This window comes from Strigops habroptila, chromosome 2 (genome assembly GCF_004027225.2).
Source record: "Strigops habroptila isolate Jane chromosome 2, bStrHab1.2.pri, whole genome shotgun sequence".
Lineage (NCBI taxonomy): Eukaryota > Metazoa > Chordata > Aves > Psittaciformes > Psittacidae > Strigops > Strigops habroptila.
The window spans coordinates 12,409,216-12,433,733 of NC_044278.2; the positions used below are offsets into that span (position 1 = coordinate 12,409,216).

Genomic DNA, 24,518 nt, shown 5'->3' on the forward strand with positions numbered 1-24,518 from the left:
TTACAACAGCCATTCATGCTATCCAGTCTGTCAAATCATTCAGTAATGCAACTGTGTGTGCCTGTGGCTTAGTTGCCAGAATTATTTCTGATCTTTTGGCGTGTGAGAGGATATCAGGGCCCTGATGGTCATAAGCATGATAAAGCCGACGCCACTAAATAGTAGGCAGTGCTCTTTCCTATTTTCAGCTGTGGGAGGAATCTGTGTTGTGACCAATTGCATGATTTATTTTTTTTAATATATGGAAGCTCAGTGTTAATCTGAGCCTTAAAACCTGAAAAACCAAGAGGATGGAAAAACAAGTCTGCGTTGAGGTTCTGGTTTCTCTCTTTCTCTGCTGGGTACGTGTACTTTTGTGAACTATTTGAAATGCTTCTGGAAGAGGAACAGCTTTCCTATGGTTTCTGCCTCAAATATATGAAGCTGCTAAGTATAAAAATACCCTTTTTCAAAGTAATCTGTATCCACTGTTTGTGTTAATTAGAGCAACTTGGATCGTAGCAGGTCACATGACAAATATAAATCCACAAGGAAGATTTCTCTTTGGAAAATGAGTAGGTGATTAGGTTCTTCCGTTAACTTCAGAATTCAAGAGGCTTTTCTGTTTAAAGGATTCAACAATTTAAAGCTGATGCATTTTTCTTTTTAATAGGTTGTGCATCTGCTTGTGGTGGAATGTGCCATTCTGTAAACATGCACGTACAAAAAGTATGAACCTGTTGACTAATGAGATCTGTATCTTCTGCTCTCAGAATCTCAGTAGTTAACAGACCACTGAGAATCCGACTTCAAATCATGTTTAATTAGTTCCACTCTTGGCTGACCTTGGCTTATTTCTTGGCTCTTGGTTATCCTTGGCCATTGAAGATACAGCAGGTAGTAACATTATATTGAAAAAAGGCTGCATTTTCAGAGGGCTTCAGGCTGCTAAGATCACCATTGGTGTAGCTGTTCTGTTTTGAGGAGAGATATACCTAGTAACCCGACGGAAACGAGGGGTGTTTTTTAATCTGTAAGCTTGGGCTATAGTCAGTCATGTCTATAGACTGACAAACAAACAGGAGTTTGACACCCAGCCTGTTCATACCTGTTGGGGAACCTGGTTGGAAAGTTTTAAGGGAAAAAGTATCGCTGTCTCTTCAGTGTAGGTTTGGTCTCCCTTCACCATGTTCAGACAGGGTGCAAGAAGCATTTTGCCTTTTAAGGTTTTAGCAGATCGGTCTTTCAGGCTCCTGTGCCTTTGTATTGTAGCTTTATCCATGAGGATGTTAAATGTATAGTTTAAGAGAAGCCATAGTTATTGCTGAAAGCTGAGATTACCACATAGAAATCATGACTTCCTTTGCATATGCCTGAGTTGTAGACTCTTTCAAGCACAGAGTATCTGAGGGAAGTACTTTACCCCTTATCACTGAGGTTTAGAACAAACGCCATCTTCATCTCAAGTCAGTGGTTTAAGTCTTGAATACAGTGTAGAGCTTGGACCTGCTCCAGTGTATTCATGATCATCTTCCTCTGTGACCTCTGGTCATCTGCACAAATTTCCACTGAACTAAGGACTGCACTTTCTTTGTTAATGTAACCTGTGTGTGTGTTAGCTGAGCACCCTCATATCTCCATCTAAGGATCACTGAATATTCAAACACTGATCTGTAAGACCTTCTCTCAAAAGAATGCCTGTTTTTATTTACTCTGTCATTTTTTTACCCTATCTCAGTTGAGTTGGAAGCATCCGTGGGATAAAAAGTCACAAAGGAAAGACATGGTGATGAGAAATAATAATTTTTAAGATCTTTCTTTTAAGTCTTTGAGGACTTGCACAGCTTACCTGCTTTGAAGATCTGAGGAATAGTGAATCACTGTTCATAAGACCATTATGGAGGTGGTACTCTTAAAAGGATGCCTTAATTATATTGTTGAATAGTTAGAAAGCACCCAGAACATCAGATCTGTCTTCTGGCAGGCAGTTGGCCTGGAGAAGACAAGGAAGTGCTCTTCATCTGCAGACATGGCTCTGTGTGTGTGTTGAAATGTGTTTCCACATGTTGCCATGTAGAAACCCACATCTTAGTAGGGAAATACCTGCCATAAGAATGTGTCCCTTGAAAAGGGAGGAATCAGAAGAGCGCTTGAGGGCTTTTTTTTCTCCTACCCCATGGATGCTGGCATGAGGCGTTTGTGTAGATACATGCTGCAGTTCAGATTTAGATTTTGAGCTTTTCTATTTCCATAAGTTCTTCTGGACTAGGGCCAAAGCTAGGATTTTAAAACAAGATAGCTGCTTGTGGTCAATTTCCTGTTCGCATCCACTTCTAGTGGGTAACCTGAGACTATGTGAATCTACTGACCAACAGAAAGAACCTTAAGATATATTAAATTTATAAAAGGCCTTTTGCTCTACTGGTCCAGATAATTCATACAGCTGCTCTCTTCATGCTTTGCTTTATTTCCTGTTGTCTTTCACATCTACTGAAGGGAGTGAGTTCATATGTCTGATGTTCATGAAATACATATATTTATATACATTCCATGAAATATGTATTCCATATATATGCTCCTAAATTAAGCTGGAGAGTGCTTTGAGTTAGAGAGGTTAAAAAAGAGTAGCATTGTAGGGATGCTATTCTGAAATAATGATATTCAGAGTGAAGATTACAGTTCAAAAGGATTCCAACCCATTCAGGTATGGAAATGTGTAGTTTAAAGCACATAAATAGCTGTTACTCTGCCACGTACCATCAGTATACTGTAGCTGTGTGAGTATGGTTGAAGATGCTGCAGAATTCCTTGCTAATCCTAGTCAAATTAAGTTCCATTTTTAAAAGACGCTTTCCTTAGACTTTTCAGCTTTGCTGCCTCTGTGCCTGCAAAGGACTGGCGTAGAAAAGCAGGAATTCTGCATGCAGACAGGATAACCTCTTTATCGTTCACATTTGTAAATGAAGGTTTTACTTTCTGGTCATACCTTCTGCATAGAGGGAGCCTTGTTTATGGCACATACAGGTCTGTGTACCTGAGGGGAAGGTTGACTTTAACAGTCTTCATTTTTGGGGTGTTGTGTTGGTGTTCAAAAGCAGTTGTGAAAAATGTGGACGTGGTGCTTTACGGAAAGATCTGTGATAGCCTTTCTGGAGCATTGCCATGAAGACCAAACACACACGCTGCTGTGTGAGCTCATACATAAGTACTAAGCTAGATTTATTGTTTTCATCTTGCAGTTCTAGCTGAGATGAACATGCAGAGAATAGCACATCTAATGCTCTTGAGAGCGAGCCTTGGGTACTGAAGAGGATGTTGGGTGGAAATGATGTCCCAGTGGGAACCTTCTACACCTGTCTCTCAGCTAGGGAGAAAAGTGTTGTGTAAGGTATAAATAGAACATTAGCTGATACTTGTTTAGATAAAAATGGTGCTTTTGAGAGTACTTGAATGTTTGGTGCATGCAGTTACTTTAAGGCTTTTTGTTGTACCATTGTGTATTCTCTTTTAGAAGTCCCACAGCAGGAGATTGTCTGGCTACGGAAGATTTAGCATAAACACTCTTTATATCCAGCAACATTAAGTACCTGTGGCTCCCTCTTGCTTACTTCATTCTTTCTTGGTTAAATTATCTTTGGTGCAACATGCACATCTTAGAGCATGATTGGATTATATAGTCAAATAATTCGGCTTCAATCTTTTGCTATTAAACACAGATCTTTATTTTTAAAATACTGGGCTTCTAAATGAGGTCATGGCAAACTGTCCTTTTGAACTCAGTATTTGGGTTTTTTGCAAATACTCTGCTGTGGTCACTATACATTTGAGGGGAAAGAAGGAATAAATGATGAAGTGCAAGACATAGGAAGGACAGAAGAGATCCACCTGCTGCTCGACAGAGGCTTCCTCAAACAAAGAGAGGGGACAGATCTTGTAGTTCCTGTGTCATGAAGACATTGTTCTGTGCCCTCCAGCACTGGCTTGTAGTCAGCCCCTTGTTTAAAACCTTGTCAGTGAGCTGCTTTTTTTATTCCTGGTTCCTCCTTGAAGAGAGTAACTCAAATTCAGCAAACAAAATGAGGAAGGTTTAAGGAAATGTGGAAATGGGAATAATTTTGGATTGCTACTTCGTTTTCTTGAGTAGACCTTGCGTTTTAGAACCAACCAGCATGTTCCTTCTGGGAAGTTGTCAAATCTTTGAGAGCTGTGGAGTTGATGATTGTTTTCTTTGCTGCTAAGGGCAATATGCACTGCCCCTTGCTGCTTTAAAAAGTAGTACCAAGACTAGGTAAGTAATAATAGAGACCCAATAAAAGGAAACCACTTTAAATGTTTTGTGAGGCATCTATATTGCAGAGGGAGGCACTTCAGACTGTCGGGCATATTCTAGAATTAGCAACACTGCTGGTTTTTCCTGTGACTTGGATACTTCCTGGTCCCTGGGATGACTGAGGAGGCGAGATGTGAGTGACCAACACAATTATTTTTAGCCTACACAGTACAAGGAATTGCTTTTCTGCTACTTTACATTGCATGTTTTTGAGAAAAGCTTGTTTTGGCTTCATGTCACACTTCAGTTTTTCCCTCACATTTTCTGTCTGCGTTATGCAGTGAAATTTGGCATATGGTGCCCAAGACTAAATTTAAAGGATGATGGAGACAGATTTTGTTGGATGACCTAGACTGCTGTATGCTCTACTGCAGGAATTAAAACACAATCTGATTTTCTCTCAGTGGCTTGTAAGAGTTCTATCATGCAGTAACCCAAAATAAGAAATCCTTTTGGAAAGATAATGAGAAACAGTCCATTGAGGAAAATTCCAATTATGGTGCTTAATGTTTAGGTACTATGTTAATACTTGTTTTAAAGTACAAGCAGTGATGTCAATAAAGAGGTTGTCATGCATTCATACTGGTTTTTGGGCAGGAACAAGGAAGGGATCTGCTCCAGAGTGAAATGTGAGCTGTGGTGTTTATTGCATTTTTGAATATGTGTTGGAATGCAGTCTGCTCTCTTCAGGATGGGCTTATGTTTTTATGTAGTGAGCTGGGATGAGTAATCAAGGCTCCTATGAGTAATCATGATGCAAATACCTAGACTGTATACACCTATATTCTGTAGTTCTTCTAAAATTTGAAGCCAGGTCTAATTGTTACAGGCCCAACAAAGGTGCTCATTTCACCTCTGCATTTGTGATGTTCCTTTGAAAGCCCAGCCAGCGTGATTAGACTGCTTAGGCCTGAGCTAACTAGTCAAAATACAAACATCCAGTCTGAATCATCGTAACAATGCATATGTAAAAGAACAGCTGAGTCTAATTTTAGTTTTTAATTCGAAAGGCACTCTGTCACAGAGACTTAGAGTACGTTTTCCCTCCTTGTCTCCCCCCCTAAAGTTTATCACTGAGGCTGAAGACAGTCTTTTAAAGATTCACCCGCTTCTGTTTCTTCATTTGAAGATTTGTCCAAGGATCTGCTCATCAGACTGAGTTTTCAGGCCGTTGCACATTCATCTCTAGTTTAGTATCACCAGACATATGAGTCATAAAGGTTGTACCTAGTTTTTGGGCTTGAAAACAGGTATCTCATTTATACTAGATGAGTGTAACAGTGCAAGTATGTTGGTTGATTAAGAGTGAAATGAGTTGTTGCGGGCTACTTAGTCCTTGAAATGGGACAGTGCAACTTACCTGGGTGTTGTGGTGGGACTTGCATACCTCTTCCTGAGCTTCCATGCTGTCCACCAGTCGCATTGCGCTTGCCGCAAGTACACAGTGAATGATTCTGTCCCCCCAAAGTAAAAGTTTATAGTGGATGTTCACATTGCCTGTGTGAACCCAAGAAGGCACCTTAGTGGAAAAGCTTGGTTTTACTGGTAAGTAATAGAGGAAGCTTTAAGAAGATGTGCTGCTGACCAACATGGGAATCAATAAGTGTGCAGGTGTGAAAATGAGCACTTTGGATTTCGCAGCTCTAAAAGACAGTGCATGGGCTAGGGTACATTAGAAAGATTCAATTCAGTGTCTTACATGGGTGCATTTGCTTTGCTTCTGACATTGAGCCAACTGTGTGAGCACGTTTAAGATGAAGTCTGACAGAAATTAATGGGGTGCAGAGCAGGAGACCATAGGTGAGCTCAGATTTCTGAAGAATTCCTAAAAATGAGGATAAATACTTAACTGTTTTTCTTTGTCGTGCCCTTCCGAATGTATTTTATAAATAGTAAGCAGTTCTGAGTTATAAAATTAGAAGAGGGTAAGAGCTGGTAATTTTTAGTTGAGGCAGTGATCTTAGAAGCTTGGTGCTTTGGTTTTGGTTTTGGTTTTTTTAAGTAGTGCTCTATTCCTTTTAGGTTATAGTCTTCTGTTAGTGCAGCATCACAGTAACCCGTACTAGAACTGCCTGTCTGTGAGACCTGGGGCTTCCTTGATTAAACTGGGGTTATTAATTCTATCCATTTGTCGTTTAGATACCTGCAAAAGCAGCAGCATGAAATACAAAATAGAAATGCTCTTTCCCCCAGTGTGCTGGAAACCACAGTAGGTGATGGGAGTCAGTGTTTGAAGAGCCAGAGCAAATAGTCAAGAACTTGGTACAATGCTTACTTCTTTTTTTCTGAAAAGTCAACATAACTTAGGAAAGGGCAAAAAAGGACATGGTTTACAGATAATAGAATAGATTTCCTGATAGGCAATGACTCTGCTTCTTTAGCTGTGCGTAACAGGCATAAAGGTTATCTGCTTTAACACAGGGCTAACAGATCTAGTAGAACAAGAAAGTAGCATGAGACACAGGAAAACTAGGGCACGTTGAGGGTTGCCTGGAGTGTTGGAGGCATAACAGAGTCAGTGTACTCATCGAACAATTTCTGTGGCAGCACGAAGGCCATCAATTAGCAGGAAGGATAAACAGTGCAAGGACTCTTGTTTGGAGCTAACCTGATGAGTATCTCTTGGAAAGGGTCCATCTTGCTAGTAGGAACAGCCCGTACCCAGCACAAATGCACAGCGCTGTGTGCAGGTGGTAGTAGAAAGTCCCTTCCTGGTGGAGCACTAAGCTGCGGCATCCTATCCTACTGGCTTGTCTGCATGGATTTGCTTGTGGGTGATGATTCCATAGGTGACTTCTTGAGTAGGTAATGGGCTTTAGAGGGGAATTAAAATCAGCTGAGTCCCTTTTGAATTCAGCTGTCCAGCTGAACACTGTTGGAAGTTTTAACTGATTCACCTTTAAAGCTTATTTGAATTACATTTTCCTGAATATAGGTAGGTGCAGCTCAAGATGCAGTGGCTCTGTGTTAACCTTGTGTGGGGTAAACACTAGAATGTGTAGTGTGGAAATGTGGAAAATGTGGAAGAGCATTGTGCACTGGTCAGGAGTGGGGCAAGGAAAGGAATTCAACTCGGAAGGCACAATTCTGTCAAAACAGGAGGCACCCGGTAGTATTTCTTTGCATTTTCAGTGAGAATGTTGCTGCTTAATGCTTCTGTCAGGAGGGTCTATCCTGAAAAGTTCCTGCCAAAATCTAGGTCTGCTCTGGCTACAAAGAACGATATTGCAAACCTTGCTCTTGTGACTGTTGATCTTGATCTGCAGAGACTAACTCTGGATAGTTAGAGAGATGAAGCTGCTGGCATTCAATCCTTGGTCCCCACTTCTAAAATAGACAATTACAGGTAGTCCATGAAATAAAACAAAACCTTAAAGGAATATTGAGACCAGTTACGTTTCCATTGTCTTGTAGTCATTTGGGGGGACAATTCTGTAATTCTTTTCAATGTGAAGAGGAAAAGTTCAGACTTGTATTTTAAAATGTTCAGGAGGAATACACGTAAAACATTATGGAGCAAGTTTAGTTTTTCCAGCTCATAAAACTGGCAATGACAAGCATTCTGTAGGGAAATGGGTAATAATTTATTTAAACTTGCTTTTTTGGTTGGGTTTTTTTCTAGCACAGGAAAAATTTCAGCTTCTCAGAAACAGCATAGAATCCATCTTGATTCACACGTGCTTTGACCTACTGGGTTTGCCTTCCTGTCCAATTATCGATTATCTCTTGGCTATGGACTAAAGCTGTAATACTCCTGAGCTGAGGAGGAGAACATAATCATAGATGGTCTTGTGCAGGTTCCATCACTTCATCTGGATAGGTGTATTAGGGTGCTTTTGAAGGCACCTGGTTTTTAGGAAAGTGCTGGAACTTGTGAGCATCCTCTTTAGTGCTGTAGTTCTTAGGAAAGCTGCACAGTGTTTTCTGTACCCAGTAAAGACTTGCCATAGACGGGTAACTCCTGGGAGGTGCTGCTTCAAATTGAATTCAGTGCCTTTGCTATGATTTCTCATGGGAGTATTAAGTAACACCTAATCCCTAGTTTTAAGAGGTGCCGCAGAACAAGATAGGCCCTAACTTCTAGTCCAGTGAAAGAGCCAGTATGTTTGATAAAGGTGAGAGGTACGTCTTGTTTTCTTCAAGGGGTCATAAGCTAAGTTTTGCTGTTACTATTCTAAATGTTAAGGCCTTTTGGTGGTTCTGAAATACATTTCTTCAAAAAACTAAGCAAATTATGGGAAGAGATAGGATTTGCTGGTTTTCCTGCCCTCAATATCAGGGCAGGAGTGAGAATTTATCAACCAGAGAATTAAAGTCTTGAGGAAAAAAGCTTTAGCATAGAGATACACTATTGTATTAGGGTCTGAAAACTGTGATTATCTTGATTGCTTTAGGTAGCAGTAGGTTGGTGGCTTAAAACCTGTGCATTTAGTCTTTCAGGTCCTCCTCTTTGTGAATAAATTTTGTCAAAGATATGCTTTAACATTGCTATGGCAGCAAAGGCTTCCCTGTGGAGTGAGTCACTGTTCCTCCCTCGTGGACCATTGTGATCTTGAAGGTGATATAATGGTCCTTAAAAGGTTTTTGATATCAATGGAAGCTACCAAGTGTTCAAGAGATACTTGATATTTTTTTTGTGGGCTTAGTGAGGGCCCTTCAGAAGCTTAATATGGGGGGAACAAAGGGCCTAGCTTGTTTGACAGCTGGATGTCACCAGTTCTGCTGTTTGTTGTACCTCAGAATATATTTAGCTGTTTGAACACAGAGCAGAAATACTGAACAACTTCTTCCTTCTAGTCAGAAATGCACATTTTCTACCTGATTGTGTATAGTTTGAATTTGGTGCAAATAAAACTTCATGCTCAGTGGAGGACAAATGGAGCAACTGATGAGAAATAGGCTAGCATGCAAAGGGCTCTTGGCTTGCCTGGACAAGCCGCTCTTATCTCACTACTGGTGGTGTTTGAAAGATAACTTGGGCCAAGGCAAGTGCCCTGTCTGTCTTGGTTAACTCGCATTCTATCTCCTGATGTGACTTCTGAAGTGCAGACATGGGGAATGACAGAAGAGGCCAATTTTGGCTTTTTGACAGGTGTGAACACCAGTGGTGATATTGATGTCATGTATATTGGGTCACTCAGTATTTCAGAATACCAAGTTACAGATGTAACCTGTTAGTGTGGATTATTCTTTCTACTAGTGGTAGATTCAAGTCCTTTTTTTTGCACAGTGCAACATTATGAGGTGCTATGAGTGAGAAAATGCTGCTCTGCCATTTCTGCAGTTCCTTACCTTATCCACTGCAGAGCTTTCCCCTTTTCTAACAAATGAGGCAAGGATCCTAAAAACAAACTCTTCATTACTGAACTCCAGGTTACCCCCATAGCGTATCTGTTCTGCATGGTGCATGCACTGGGAGACCTCCTTAAACAATGGAAAATAAGATCTTGTAGTGGAAAGTATGTGGCAAGGTCAGTGAAGAGTTTTGCAATTTGCACTACTAGTAACAGTGGATGTTTTAATGCAGTTACCTGCATGAAGTACTCCATGTTAAACACAAAAGAATGTGTATTCTATTAAAAGGTGGTAGGTGATGCAGGAAACGCTTTCTGACATAATTTGTGATCAACGGGCACACAGTGTCACAAAGTCACCGAGTCTCATGTTTTACAAATGCACTTTTGAAAACTATTTACAAGTTCAGTAAGAGGTTAAACGTCCATGTCTTCAGCTTCCTAGCTGATGGCTAGGAACTAAGCTTTTTTTGAGCCTTCCTTGGAAGCATCTGGTAATGGCTGTTATTGAACTGTTGGGTGATTTGGTGCCAGAATGATTGGCCTGACTGAGTCGTCTTTGTTCACTCAGTCCCTTGTTTTCACCAGTTCTCCATTTCTTTACTTGCTACAGGGTTATGTGCAAGTTCTCATTTTATTCTGGAAGCAAGGTAGAAGCCAGGATGCTCCTGAAGCTACCCCTCTCTTATACAGTGGCAGTGACACTACTGCCCAAGTTCCCAGCTATAGCTTCAGCTTTTTGGTTTCCCTTTCCTGAAAACTTGCTGTAGTTGTGCCCAGACATCTGACAGTGGGGCCAGCAAGTGGATGCTTGAAAGAGCTGAAGGGAGAGGACTTGTGGGCAGTGGCAGATGGGATGGCTTTTGCACTTGCTGCCCCTGCAGCAAAAGCTTCAAATTGGCTCTTGAACCAACACAGTTTGCAACCTAGTGTATGTGTTGAACTTGGTTCTTGGTAAGCTCTGTGCTTTGGGTGGCAGGCTTGGTGAATCAGGTGGTGTCTGGTGAGTCACCCTGGTGTCCTAGCTGCAGGGACAGCAGCACCCAGGAGAAGTGGGGTGGCAGCTGGGTGTGGAGGGCTACCTCTGCCCTGCGAGTTTAAGCTGCTGCTGTTGATGGATTGGGGCCTGAAGGCTGGCTTTCATTGCAACATAGTCCTAAGTTGTTGGTTGTGACACTTACCCTGGGGTAGGCTTAAATTCAGAGCTGTCTTATCCCAGTCAGAAAAGAGAGCAACTGAGTTGATAACATTACTAGATCCTTGCAGATACCAACAGAAGGACAGGGTGTCATGGAAGTTAGGTAACCTTTCTTTATATTGGTCCAGCTGGACCTGGTCCTTTGGGAAACTGAGATTGGAAGCCCATGAGGTGGTAGTGTAGCCTTTTGAAATGTGGTTAAGGCGTGCCACTTGGAATTCATGGTGCTCTCCTGGCATATGAAATAATTTCTCTCTCTTCCTTTCTTTCTTTTAGAGATCCCTTTTACTTTTTAGTGTGACTAACTGGTGAATTGAACCGTAGTGCTGTGTCATTGCTTTTAAAATTTGTCATAGAAAGTATACTTTGCTGTGCAAATAGTTACTAAAACTTACTCTTCTTCTCTGTACTCTTTCTTTTGGGGCAATTTAGGCTAGAAGTGAATGTAAAGATTTCCTAATCTTTTCATTTCAGTGCTGTGACACCCTTTAGCCTAAGGAAGTGATTTCTTGAAAATGGGACAGTGTTTGGAAAGTGCTAGTGCTGACTAAGGAAAAAACCCTCAAGCAAGAAGTCTCATAACCTCTTTTATCAAACCTGAACACTAAGTCTTCTAGTAGCTTATAGCAGACTTGCACTTTGACAGAGGTGGCTTTCCCTTTCAAGTGTATGGTAGATAGTGATAGGACAAGGGGTAATGGGTTCAAACTGAAACTGGGGAAGCTCAGGTTGGATATAAGACAGAGGTTCTTCCCTGTGAGGGTGCTGAGGCGCTGGCACAGGGTGCCCAGAGAAGCTGTGGCTGCCCCATCCCTGGCAGTGTTCAAGGCCAGGTTGGACACAGGGGCTTGGTGCAACCTGCTCTAGTGGAAGGTGTCCCTGCCCGTGGCAGGGGGTTGGAACTGGATGAGCTTTAAGGTCCTTTCCAACCCAAAATATTTTGTGATTCTATGATTGTATCTAGCAAAGGTCAACTGGTGAAATTATTATGCAAATACTGAAAGAATGTGCTGCCGCCTTTTAATATGAAGATACATATTTAGGGAAGCTTGACTTTTTACATACATAAATATATATATGTGTATATAAAACTATGAAGAACAAGTGTTGAAACATTCTTACATGCGTGTGGCTATCACCTGAAATTTGGTAGGGTATTTACTATTCTAGGCTTATTGCAGACCTGATACTCACATGTGTGCTCTTAAATTATCGCAGTAACTAGTAACTGCTGATACTTGCTCATGAAAAACTTATTAAACCAGGGAGTGGGGAACCTGCTACGAATTTGGGGAGAAGGGCTTACTGTGTATGTGCATAAGGTAAGGAGTGTAAGTCCCTGTTTTAACCTAACTGCTAGAGCTAAGCCAATTTACTCTCCCATTCCCCCACCCTCAGAGGAGGAGCTGCCCAGTCTCCTCCTGAATTCAGCAGGGGATGTTTAACCTTTTAAAAGCTTGGTCATCATTAAGACTTGTACTTCTGGAAGATTTAAATCTGCTAGGCAAATAATCATCTGCAGGCAGTTAATGCCACTTGCCAGTTCCTTTCCCACTTTGCTCCCTGCTCAGTCCTCACCTGTTCATAAAATCATAGAATCAACCAGGCTGGAAAAGACCTTTAAGCTCATTAAGTCCAACCTTTACCCCAGCGCTGCCAAGGCCACCACTAACCCATGTCATGAGGGCCTCATATACACAGTGTGTGAACGCTTCCAGGGACGGTGACTCCAGCACTGCCCTGGGCAGCCTGTTCCGATGCCTGAGCACCCTTTGGGGAAGGAATTGTTCCTGATATCCAGCCTAAACCTCCCCTGGTGCAGCTTGAGGCTGTTTCCTCTTGTCCTGTCAATTATTACTGGAAGAAGAGACCGACCCCACCTCACTACAACCTCCTGTCAGGCAGTTGCAGAGAGCGATAAGGTCCCCCCTGAGCCTTCTCTTCTCCAGACTAAACCCCCCAGGTCCCTCAGCCCTTTCTTGTGTCCTTCTAATTTGGATGTTTCCTCTAAGATCTTAAGAAGTCAGAAATTTTTGTTTGGACTGAAATGAAAGCCCCTGATGACTTCTAGCATCAGACATTGTCATGTCATGTAGCAACAGTCCTGAGACAAAGGAACATTAAACATTGGAGACAGCACTTACCTGTTGCCTAAATAAGTAATTATTTTCTTGGAGGGTGAGGATGAATTATTTTTGTTTTGCAAGTCCTTTGGAATTTGTCTGCATGAAACATCTGCTGCATCATATGTAAGAAATGAAGGCCAAGAGTAATAAAGCATTTCATTAATGTTTAATAACATAGTGATTAGCAGCCCAGCAAATGTCTTATGCCTGTGGGAGATTGGAACTTATTTGATTAACAGATTAATTGCAACCTGTTCTGGTTGTGATTGCAGGTGTAAGTTTCCATGGATGTTGCAGACTCCCTAAGGACTGATGTTGCAGGCATTCCTATACTTGCTTTCTTCTTCCTAGGTAAAGAGTTAAAAATCAAAACATGAAGTCTGCTGTTTGTTTGAAAGGAAAATGATTTTTGCTGTTAAGAGTTTCTCAACAGAGGTCCTCTGTGCTACCACTGGAAAAGAATGGCTATTATCCATGAAGGCATAGGGCTGCCTTTTAGAAAATACTTTGCCTTTCAGTTATTCTCCTTCCTGCGCTTTATTTCAGTGTTATAATGGACTTGAACTATCTTTGCATTTCAGACCTAGTTCTGTTTTTCTAGCTTTTATGTTGGTTGCACTGTAATTCCTGCTGCATCTGGACTCGCCGCTGCAGAGCACAGAAGATGCTGTAGAACTGAGCTGTTCATCACATCATGATATTTGAAACAACCACGTGAGAATTATGAAGCAAATTTCAGGTTGTGGTGTAGAACTGGCATGATGCTGGAAATCCATTTGTGTGCCAAGTTTAGTCTCGAGCTTCCTGAGCTGGCAGGAATTTAGAAGATGGTATTATGTCTCTGAGAGGCTCTCAAATTCCGCTTCCATTCAGAGGCAGTGGCAACCTAATGAAGGATTTGGCTTCCACCTTTTGATTAACTGCTGAGATATGTGGAAGAAATGAAAGAAGAGTTAGAATTCTTCTGTCCTCCCAAGAGATTGAGGCTTGTTGTATGTTCTCTTAACACAAACAAGCCATTTCTTCCTCCAGTTATAGGAAACTATGTATAATAGCTGTATGAAGCTTAAGTTTTCTGCTTAGGCACTGTGTCCTGCATTGGCAAGAGCAGGCTGCAGATGACATAAGATGGCACTTGCCATTGCTGACTGCCTCGGGGAAGGGTTAGGAAGTTCAAAGTGCACGGTCCCTTTGTGTGAAGGGGTGTAGTGAATGCTCGAGTTTATTGGAGGCAGTAATACAATAAAAAGAATTAACAGGGTAGGAACAAGATGTGTGCTTTTATCTCAAGATTTTCATCCGGTATGTCTTTCTGTCAGCTCACTCGTTACTGCATGGTTGAGGTTCAAATCTGCCTACTTCTCCAGGGGTTAATGGAGTCCAGCCCCCATTTGTGGTGGCTGCATGACTTTCTGCTCCACTCCTTATTCTAGAGCTTTAGTTTCAAGCACATTTTTCCTCTTGCTGCCCCTGTTTGCTATTTAATTTCAGTTGACCTGTAATAAATCACGGGTTTGCAGGCAGGGACCGTGCTGATGGGCCCACCTACACTTGCCTGAACCCTGTGCCTTTGGCTTGCCCTGGCCTGGCCCCAGCTCCAGCCCAGCTTGCTCTGCCCAGTGACCTCTTCAGGCAGGTCCTGCCTGCTGCCGCAGTCGTAGCTGACGCTTTTTGCCCTGATCTGTACCCGTGCCGGGACTGAAGGTCGCTGTGCTCAGTAATAAATTTTGGCTGGAATACAGCTGATGCACGCATTTTGTGCCTGACTCTTTCTGAGTGTTCGCAGGCCAGTGTTTCAGAAACACTTTGCAGTGCAACCCTGCTGTGTGTCGCCATCAGTTGTTGCTTCAGGGTCTTAAACTATCAGATTTTTACATGAGGGTGAATAGTGGAGAGTTTGGCAATGTCGTGGAACTTAGTAGCAAAATGAAGCTGGGGTTTGGAGCTTTTGCACTGCTTTTAGTTAAGGAGTAAACCAGAGCGTGCCACAGCTACGGTTCACCAGTTTGCAATGAAATGCATATACAGGTATTCTGTATCTTGGACCCACCCCCATCAGCTGCTTCTGCTCACCCTGCTGGCGTATTATTCTCATGTTGTGTTGGCACTCAGTATTTGGGTTTTCCTTTGTATAAGGGTTGAGATTCCTGTGAGTGGCAGGCAGGAAGAGGTGCAAGGAAAGGCTGGGGGGTGAGAGTATTTAAATCAGCAATTTTATGTTCATACTGTTAACTGCTGATGGCTATCACAGATTTCTTTATTTTCCCTTAGGGAAGCCCTGAATGTTAACACTATATTCATTAGTATCGTATCTGTGTCTCTAGGACTTTTTGGATGAGAGAAGTCAAAGTACTTTTACAAATGCAAACCCTCAAAGCTACTTCTATGCACATGCATGTGTTACACATTGGTAGAGGTTGAAGCGGGACGTGGTCCTTCTGGACCTCTGACCTGTGTGTTAGGCCTGCTGGCCTGCAAGTATTTAACAATCGTCAATGGACCAGCACTAACTGAGCGGTGATTGTTGTGGCATTACAGCTCTTGGTATGTCATAGCTACAGATATTTAGTAAGTAGCATTCGTTTGTTGGTATTGTCCTCTCTTACTGCATTAAAGGACCTGATTGTATGAGTTTGAGACTAACAGGTATGTTAAAAATGGAGATCTTCGCAACTTAGATCTGCTGGTGTTGGAAATATGCCATGACTGACAGGGGAGGGAGACCGGGGCTTTGTCTTTATCCACACCTCAGATGTAAATGAGGAAGACTGTGATCCCTGTTGACACTTATCTCTGCTTGAAATTGCTTGCCTACAACATGGACTTGTCATAGGTGGCTAGCTATTCATGACTGGAATGGGCAGATTCCCAGCCCAGACTTCTGTAGTTAAGCCCCTTTTGCACTTCTTTTTCCTCCAAGCACTGTTTATTTCAGTGATATGTTGGGGCAAACACAGAAGAATGTAGGAGTTAGCCTTTATTCTGTAAAATGCTTCGATTGTCCTGTATCTGTGAAAGGCAGTTGGTTCTGTGAGCCATAGAATAATTTCTGTAATACTTTTGCTGACAGCAAGACAGTGTTAAAAGTAGCCTTCAACTGATGATGTTGGAAATCCACCTATGGAGGAATAGGTCAGGCAGCTTCAGGAATTTTTAGAGAAGACAAGGTAGAGCTTTTATTTTACAGTCTGTCTCACTAAGCTTTAGGATAAACCAGACATATACTAGGAGTGGAGCTTTAGTAAAGATATTAGTGAAAATACGCTGATCACGGTGATCTCGCTACCCCTCGGTAACCTGTCAGGTGCTATTTCAGTACCAGAGGCAGCTGGTGGTGAGTATGATCTCTTCCTCTGTGGTCTGGAGTGTTTTGTCTCTGTACAGTTTACAAAGCTGAGTCTAGGAGGTATGGCTCAAATGTTGGGCAAGCAGATGTCTCTGCACAGCATTGAGCATAGCTGGCTAGGATCACATTGAAAGACCTTTGTCAACATGTGCCTGCTGCCCTGTGCTTGGGGTCCAGCCTTTTTCTAGTGGTGGGAGATGGTCAGGATAGAAAGGCTTCCTCCTGCTGTACGAAAATGCTTTAAATCTCTCACCATCTCAGCCTGAGCCTTTACTCTGGGCAGGCTCAGCAGGGCAGCTGGAGAAGGAGGGTAGAGGTGAATGGTCCTTCAGGCTGTTCAAGTGAAAGGAAGCAGGAGGAGAAGAAAAAACACAAGCTCTGCTGCTCCATCACTGCTTTCAGGCCTCCTGCTGAAACTAGTTTCTTCCCCAGTTTTGCCCATGGCTCCCTGCTTGGCTCTTCACGGTGGGAAAACCTTTACCGAAGAGTAAGAAGTGTGGTAGAATGGAGAAGATTATGATGGAAGCAGGAGAAAGGATGAAGCTGTAAACATGACGTGCAAGAGGAGGAGGATTGTGTATACTGAGAAACTGGGATGTACGTGTGCTGCTTCCAGCCATCTGTAATACCAGAGTCCATGTGACAATTACCTTCCATTCTCTGTTTTGCCAACCTGATAGAAGAACACAAGACACTAAAGCTTCAGCATTTGAACGTATTAGTCCAAGAAGAATAAAAATTAATTCCAAAAGTGCAAAAAATGAGAACAAAATTTAGCTGCTGGCCTTACTTGATTTAAGCAAGAAGACTGATGCTGAAGTTGCTTCTTGAGATAGATTGGTAGCTTATCTTGCCTTTCTGTTAAAAAGCTATTCTCTCTTTAAAGGACAAGACCTTTGGAGTCTCACCTATGTCCTTGGTGTGGCACAAGGCAAAAATACAAATTTCTGATTTTTCCCATTTCATCTGCTTTGAACATAATCCTCAAAGAAACTTGTTGAGACTTTAAACAGGCCTTTCAGAAGAAAAGAAAAAACAAGAAAAAGGCAAAGCCCAGCGTGCCCTTTAGCTAAGGAAACTCTGAGGAATTCTCTTCTGAACTGGATCCAAGTGGTATTTCTACACTTCATTGGGTATATATTGATAACATCATGCTGAGCTGTACAAAACCTTCCACCTTCGTTTGTTGTTCTGGTCCTGTTCTGGAAGTTACAAGTCCATAAAGCATCATCTGTGATGATCCAGTCATTTTATCCCCTGTTGTAAAAAGGGCAGGGGAGAAAGAAAGGAAGGGGGAAAGTCAAAAATGATCCAGGTTAGAGGTGATGAATATGCAGACTGGCGTAGCTCTAGAAATCTCTGGGTGGGGAGGGAAGGGTGTGTGCGTGTGTGATGGCTATCCTCCTCTGTAATAGCAGATTAGGGTAGTGAGGCAGAAATGATCTTTCTTTAGTGGTTTTATATCAACTGCAGCATTAGCACAGTTACGAGGAATTGGGGTTGTAACTTTGGAGAGAAGGCATGAGTCTTCATGCATGAGCTTTATTGGCTATGCTTTGAAGTTATAAATCTGATTTGGTCTTGGCAGTCTTTAACCTTGATGAACAACCAAATTTCTTCAATATAATGAACAGATACAGGCAGTCTGGGCTAGGAAGGTTGTCATCAGAAGTGGTGAACAGGGAGGGTTTTGTCACTCTGGTTTTGCTTCAGTAGTTAGTGAAAGGGTCATTCACCAGTTGTAAAGCAGTCTTCTGGAATTGTGTGTCAGCAGCCCCTTGCCTCCTGGATAAAGAAATGTATTTTAGATAAAGAAATCAAACTGCAAGAGAAATTTGCTGAGTAATCTGTTCATAGTCCCGTTGGGTTGCGGCTTCTCAAAGGAACACGTGCTGCAGGAGCTCTGTGGTTTGGTGTGAATAGAAGTCTGCTGGGTTCTCTCTTGCAGCGAGGCTGGTGCTGAAGGATATTGCTTCTTCAGTGCTTACAAGGCCTGGTACTCTCATACAGTAAGACAACTAAACCCTTCGCTCAATACGAATAGGTGGGAGAACAGAAAAGAAGAGTTACTTTCCTTTTGAGTCTTTGACTTTACAGCCATGTCTCTTGGAAGACAAAAGTGATAAGGATAAGCACGAGCTTTATGTCTTCATCCACCCTGTATTTTGACCATGCAGTGTCAGCCTTTCTCATCAGCATGTTTTGGAATTGTTTTAGTTTGCATTATATTTAGACATGCATTTTCTCTCTTGTACTCAGAGCAAGACATCTGTCACTGTTCGCTTCGCTAAAGGTTCCCTGCTTATAATCCGGCATTTCCTGCCCTCCTTTTGCATTTGTGCACTGGCAATTAATATCCCACAGTATAATATGAAAAGGCTGTTATTTAAGATGTATACGGGGGAATACATGCTAAAGCGACACTACTTGATGTACTCATCTGAGGGAAAGATGAATTCTTCAAAGCATCAGTCTGTTCCCCCGCCACATGCAATTCGAGTGTTTGCAACTGTTCGAGTATTTCCAGTTTGAACTCCACCAGGGAGCTGTGATTAGAAGTCAGCTTGGTTTTAAGATGGCTGAGGTGACTAATTGAATAAGATGACGGTTTAAATTTGTTTCCTTCTGTCTAGTCACTGGATGCGAGATGTAGGTTACTGTGTAACTGGTTTATGAGTTATTCCTGATATTAGCACCTCTTGAAGCAGTGTTTGTGCAGCTGCAGCAGATGGTCAGGATGAGAGCCGAAGGAGATGGATCAGAGTGGAAGGCATCAAAGTGGGCACAGACTGTGCTTGTGCTGGGATGAGATACCAGAGTATAAATATAACTTCAGCCTAGTGTTAGAACAACTTCTGCTGAGTGTATCCAATCAGCATATACATACTATCTAAAGAACATGAAGTGATAACCTGACTTAGGGTATATATGAGTATTTTAAGGAGCTAGTAGAGATAGTGCCAAAATAATATTTGCACATTAATGCTTAGTGTATTCATGTTTTGTCCAGTAATTCCATGAGAGAAAAGGTATAATTTCCATCTCACAGCTAGTGGAAAAAGGGAGGAAGAAACTTCTTGCCTACTTTGAGCTGTGGATTGCTAGTGGAATTTGATTGAGGTGCTGGAACATGCAGTGAAAGGTTCAGTCTTGTAGTAACACTGTTAAATGATGTAGTAAAAGCCATCTGGAGAAATTACTCTCCTGTCATAATTGGTGTTTCATTGACTGATGGGACCTAGAGCCATCCTTATTTTGGCTTGTTAGTTGAAATCTGCCCCAGGTTTAAGGTCCAGGGAGACACCAGCAGTGGTGTGTGGTTCAGGCAAGGCAAGAGGACAAGGTCTTTCTGTTGGTCTGAAATCTGAACTGTGCCATGTGTCACAGGCACCTCAGCCATGACTCTGAAAATTTACTTCTTTTTGGTGGTATTTAATAAAGAATGAGTAAGTGGAGAATGTTTGAGCTCCTGTTCCTACCAGGAGAATGCTTTTCTCTGTGAGATGGGAGGTATGTTGACACGGTTATGTCATGAAGCCTGTATTCCTCTTTCACCAATTCACTCCATAGGATTTCAGGAGATATATGAAAGTCTCAAAGGTTTCCCCCCTGCTTTCTCTTATTTCTTTGTCCTTGGGATAGAATAAGCCTATCTTGATGTGTACCTAACAGATTTAGGCTGTAATCTGTTCAGAAGCTGGGCAGGCTCAGGGAAGGACTTGCTTTCTCCTTACTACTAGCTGGATAATTGCCAACTGATATCTGTGTGAGATGTCACTCATGTTTGTAAAGAGCTGGCTAATATACTGAAGTATTTTTCAGTCAGCGGGTGGTGGGGATGGTAGGATTAATGATACTGCATCCTATCTAACACCTCTCTTCTTTTGTTTGTTTAAGGCTACATGGCTTAGAGGAATTAAAAGTGGCATTTGTAGCCATGTTCACATTAGAAGCTCTGAGTGGTTCTTGTGGAGTTCCTTAAGCTTTAATCATAGATAGGCAAGTGTGTGACCCTCTGATACCTAGAATACGAAATCCTTATTTTGACAGCAGCACTGCCTAAAGTAGGCGTTAGCTTTGTGCATTTGAGTATGAAAATGTGTGGTGGGTGAAGAATTTTCTTCCCAAATATTCCTGAAGTTGGCCAGAGTTCATGATGCTACTAGGACCAGTGTGTTAGTCTAGGTGATTAGGATGCGCGATTACCAACCCCGTGATCCAAGTAAAAATAGGAATACCTTCTATTTTTGAAGCTGCAGGTCATATAGTAATTGAGGAAGGAAAAACAGTGAAGTGTAAATGTGACCATAGGAGAAAGGAGTATTGTAGCAACAGCTGTGGAATGAAGTGTAACAAACAGAACTGTGCTAATTTTACTTGCTTGTTTTTATTCACACCTGCAATTCAACATTTCACTCATTTTTATTTGCTGGGCTGTAGATCCTTCATTTGTTCAGGGCTGTGTTACAATGGATATTGCAGTAAAGTCCCCAGTTTATCATGCATATAACAAACTGATTTTATTTTAACAGCTTTTTCAGGTTTGATATAAAATGAGAAAATAACACTTTTATTCTGCCTGCCTGAACCTGGTTAAACCTTGGTTGAACAAAAGTGGGAACTGAGTTGCCTACTCAATTTTTACCGTATTCCAGGGGGATAGGCTTCCAACCATTCTGGCTGACATATTTTACAACTTCAGTTGTTCTTTGGTTTGTCAGCTCCTGTAGCTGTATATTAAGGTGTGTTCATTACAGTACTCTAACTTTGTGAGAAAAGAGTTTAATTGATTGTTTTTCTCTTGTTTCAGAACAGAGAGCTCCAGATTATGAGAAAGTTGGATCATTGTAACATTGTCCGATTGCGTTATTTCTTCTACTCTAGTGGAGAGAAGGTAAGAATGAAGAACAAGGCAATGCCTCCTGGCAACCATCTGGGGTATAACTGAGCTGTTTGTATTTCTAGAGACAGCAGTGTGAAGATAGTAAACATGATAACATGGAGAAAATGCTGCAGTGGTGCCCAGCAGATCGTGTTGGAGCACATCTTTTTCAGTATGGAAGTGTGTGGTCGATGAGGAGTAGTGTTATTAGTACAACACAACAGATTCGCATACACACGGCCTCCTTTTTAAGTTACTGGAGCACAGCCATGCTTCATTTGCACGTTCTAGCACTACCTTTCCACATGTGCAGATGTGTTTTCTAGGATGGGCTAAATGACCTTCTGAACTTCCTCTGGTATTTTTATAGGTAGTTATAACCATTTATATAAATTCTATAATAATTTCTATAAATTTTATAATTTCTCATTTTTTAAAGCAGGTTGCATCCTCCATTCTCTTCAGATGCTGGTAAACGTGTGCACAGTGCTGTAAAGGGCTGTATACAAGAGCTAATAGCTACTAAAAGGCTAATAGCTACTAAAAGGCCACCAGCAGAATGGGAGCAGCAACCCACCCACTTCATGGTCTTTGAAGGTGGACAAGTTGTTGGTGGCAGGTTGCTGCAGTCTTGTGCAGGACATGAGGGATAATCAGAAGAGCTCTGTTGTTAACCTCTCTGAGAGCTGCACGGGGGGACCTCGCCCTGCCCTTTGCCTGTGCCTGTGGGAAGCTTGCAAAGCCACCTTGCAGGAACCGAGGAGAAATGTGATTTACTGTTTTTATGATTTCTTTGTTTGGCTCAGCCCTTGCCTGGTGATAGCAAGCATTCACAATGTGATACGGCCCTTGCAGTTTTGTTGGTAAAGTGGAGGTTTTTTGAACTATATTGTGCTCATTTAGCATATAACCAGAAATTCTTCGAGCAGCATGAGTACAAGAAGGGAAATAGCATCAAGAAGGGTTTGGGTTCAGCCTGTAATTTGGCTGTGGTGAAGTAGAATTTAATGAAACAAGCAGAAGACCACTGCCTTATCTAGTGGCTTTCAGAAACCTCCTGCAGACAGTGGAAGTGTTAAAACTTCTCAAGACACTGAATCGGGATCCTTTGTGTAACAGTAACTTGAGTAAACCTCTTTTGGGAATCTTTAACTTGATGTTGAGCTTGAGACTGGATTTTCTACTTTGCTGTTTCAGGTCCACGTGGCTGATTCTTGGCAACACTTGCTTTGTTTTTAAAACTGCAGTCCCTATCCATGAGCAGCAAATGTTAATGCTTCAGTAGGAAGTTTTCTTTCACATTACTTCCGCCTCTTCTCTCATCATGCCTCTGCTCTGTGCCTTTGAGATTTCCACTGCTGCCCTGTTGCAAAATAGGACAAATGTGAAACAGTCCCTAGGGCAAAGGTGCACACATCAGCGCTGTAATATTGGAGTTCAGGTTGCAAGGTCTCTTTGCAGTTCAATACAAAATGATACATAATAGGCTTGCAAGAATTTCCATGAGGCTTTCCACGAGAATTTCCAGATTTTCCAATTTGAGGCCCACGAGAATTTCCAAATTTTCCAATTTGAGGCCCTCAGTGACGTGGGTTAGTGGCGGACTTGGCAGGCCTGGGGTAGCAATTGGACTTGATGATCTTAAAGGTCTTTTCCAACTGAGTTGATTCTGTGATTCACATAGGTTGCAGCATGTGAATGTAACTGTGTATGGATTTGGCTGAGAAAAGCTCTAGAGAGGAGCAAGTTGGTATTCTGAAGCTCATCTGGGAAGGAAGAATAATGTTTCTTCTCATGTTTTTGTCAGTTTGGGAAGCAATAACATCTTTCTCTTCATATTACCCTCATAATGAAGCTGGCTCTTAGGGCAGTGGACAAAAAGGGAGAAAAGTGTAAGGTAACCAGGAAGGACATGTAGGAAGCAATTGTAGATTTAGATGCTAGGTACCCAGAGCTTTATATAAACTGAAGCTAAGTCCAATGGGAAGAGTAGTGTAAAAATCCAAATAACTATGCGGTAGCATAGTGATGAGTGGGGCTTGCAGTTGTTGCCCGTCTTCATGAAGAACTTAACAGTCCACTGCCATTTAGTCTCTATTTCTGCTAATTAACTCAAGTCTAGCATTAGTGAGAAGATTTCAATACATAACTGTTATACTTCTGATCCTTTTAGTGAAATAGTTCACCAATGAACTTAATTTTGATACCAGTATAGATCAAGCATTCTGTTGCATAATGGTTTTCATGCTGCTGCGATCACTCCACCTGTTCCAGCTAGACTGTTCCTTGGGCTTCCCCCTTATTCCCTGGTGCTTGACACCAGCATCTCTAAGCCCAAAGACTTTTCTTTGGATCTTTCTTGGCCAATACCTGAGAAGCTTAAGTCTGTCTTGATTTTGGAGGTACTTCCAAGGATTTCTCCAAATCCAGTCAGACTGGCACTCTTTGAATGCCATGTGCCTAACAGCCACTTCATTTTAATTGCTAGGCATTTTTTTAGGCACTGGGCAACCTTAAAACTAGCTTTATTCTAGCAAAACAGTGAGTTTAATTCATGATTAGGAAACTTGACACAACATAAAATAGCATCAGATAGAAAAAGAATTCAAAATAACACTTGCTAGTAAGACTATTCCTTAGCTGCATCAGTTGTAGCTAGTTTGTAGAGATTTGGAGCTCCCTGTTAGCTTTTCCTGGGGGCTATCTGTGGAACTGGTTGAAGCATTTGAGCTCCTCCTTTTCTTTTTCCCTACAATGAACTCTCCTTTTTATGTCTCCTATTCACTTAAACTTCCTTCCTGCTTTTATCAAAAGCAATCCAGCCTTAGTAGCATGGATTTCTTGTACCAAACACAGCTTTGACTGATTTCTGCTCCTTTGTTTTCTGTGATTGGATAACTCCCTCTTATATGAGCATCTTTGAATTTGCATTGCCTTTATGTAGGTATGCCCTGTATGAGGTGGGTGTTATACATACTTACGCCTTTATGTGTGTGTGTATATATAAAAACATTATTCAGAGTACTGACTACATATCAGTCATGTTTGGCTAATGATTTCTACTTGAAGAGAGCTCAAAGAGAGCATGTAATGTATATTAATATATGACAGTTGGCAGGCATGGCATTCGGGTTGCTTCTATAAACTAGTTGCTCCCTGGTTCTTTCCTTGTTCTAAGTTTACAGACATTTGTCAGACCTACCTGTTGGATAACAGTTCTTTCAAAAGACTCTTCCTTAATGAGGTTTTTTCTGAGGCTGTGTGAGATATCTTGATGGCAGGGCACTGACTTGTGTAGCTGTAATGTGCTTCTCAGTAGTCCAGAACATGTAATTATAACTGGTGGAATGAACGAAAGGGTAA

The 24,518-nt window shown here is 41.8% G+C and overlaps 1 protein-coding gene across 2 annotated transcripts in view; it reads left to right on the forward strand.

Annotated features, from left to right (window-relative positions):
• The window catches only part of GSK3B (glycogen synthase kinase 3 beta), a 152,169-nt gene that overhangs the window by 60,576 nt on the left and 67,075 nt on the right, over positions 1-24,518 (forward strand). For both annotated transcript variants that reach the window (XM_030471669.1, XM_030471670.1), the window contains exon 3: positions 21,084-21,167. In XM_030471669.1, the coding sequence (XP_030327529.1) occupies positions 21,084-21,167 (84 nt within the window). The remainder of the gene's footprint in view (positions 1-21,083; positions 21,168-24,518) is intronic.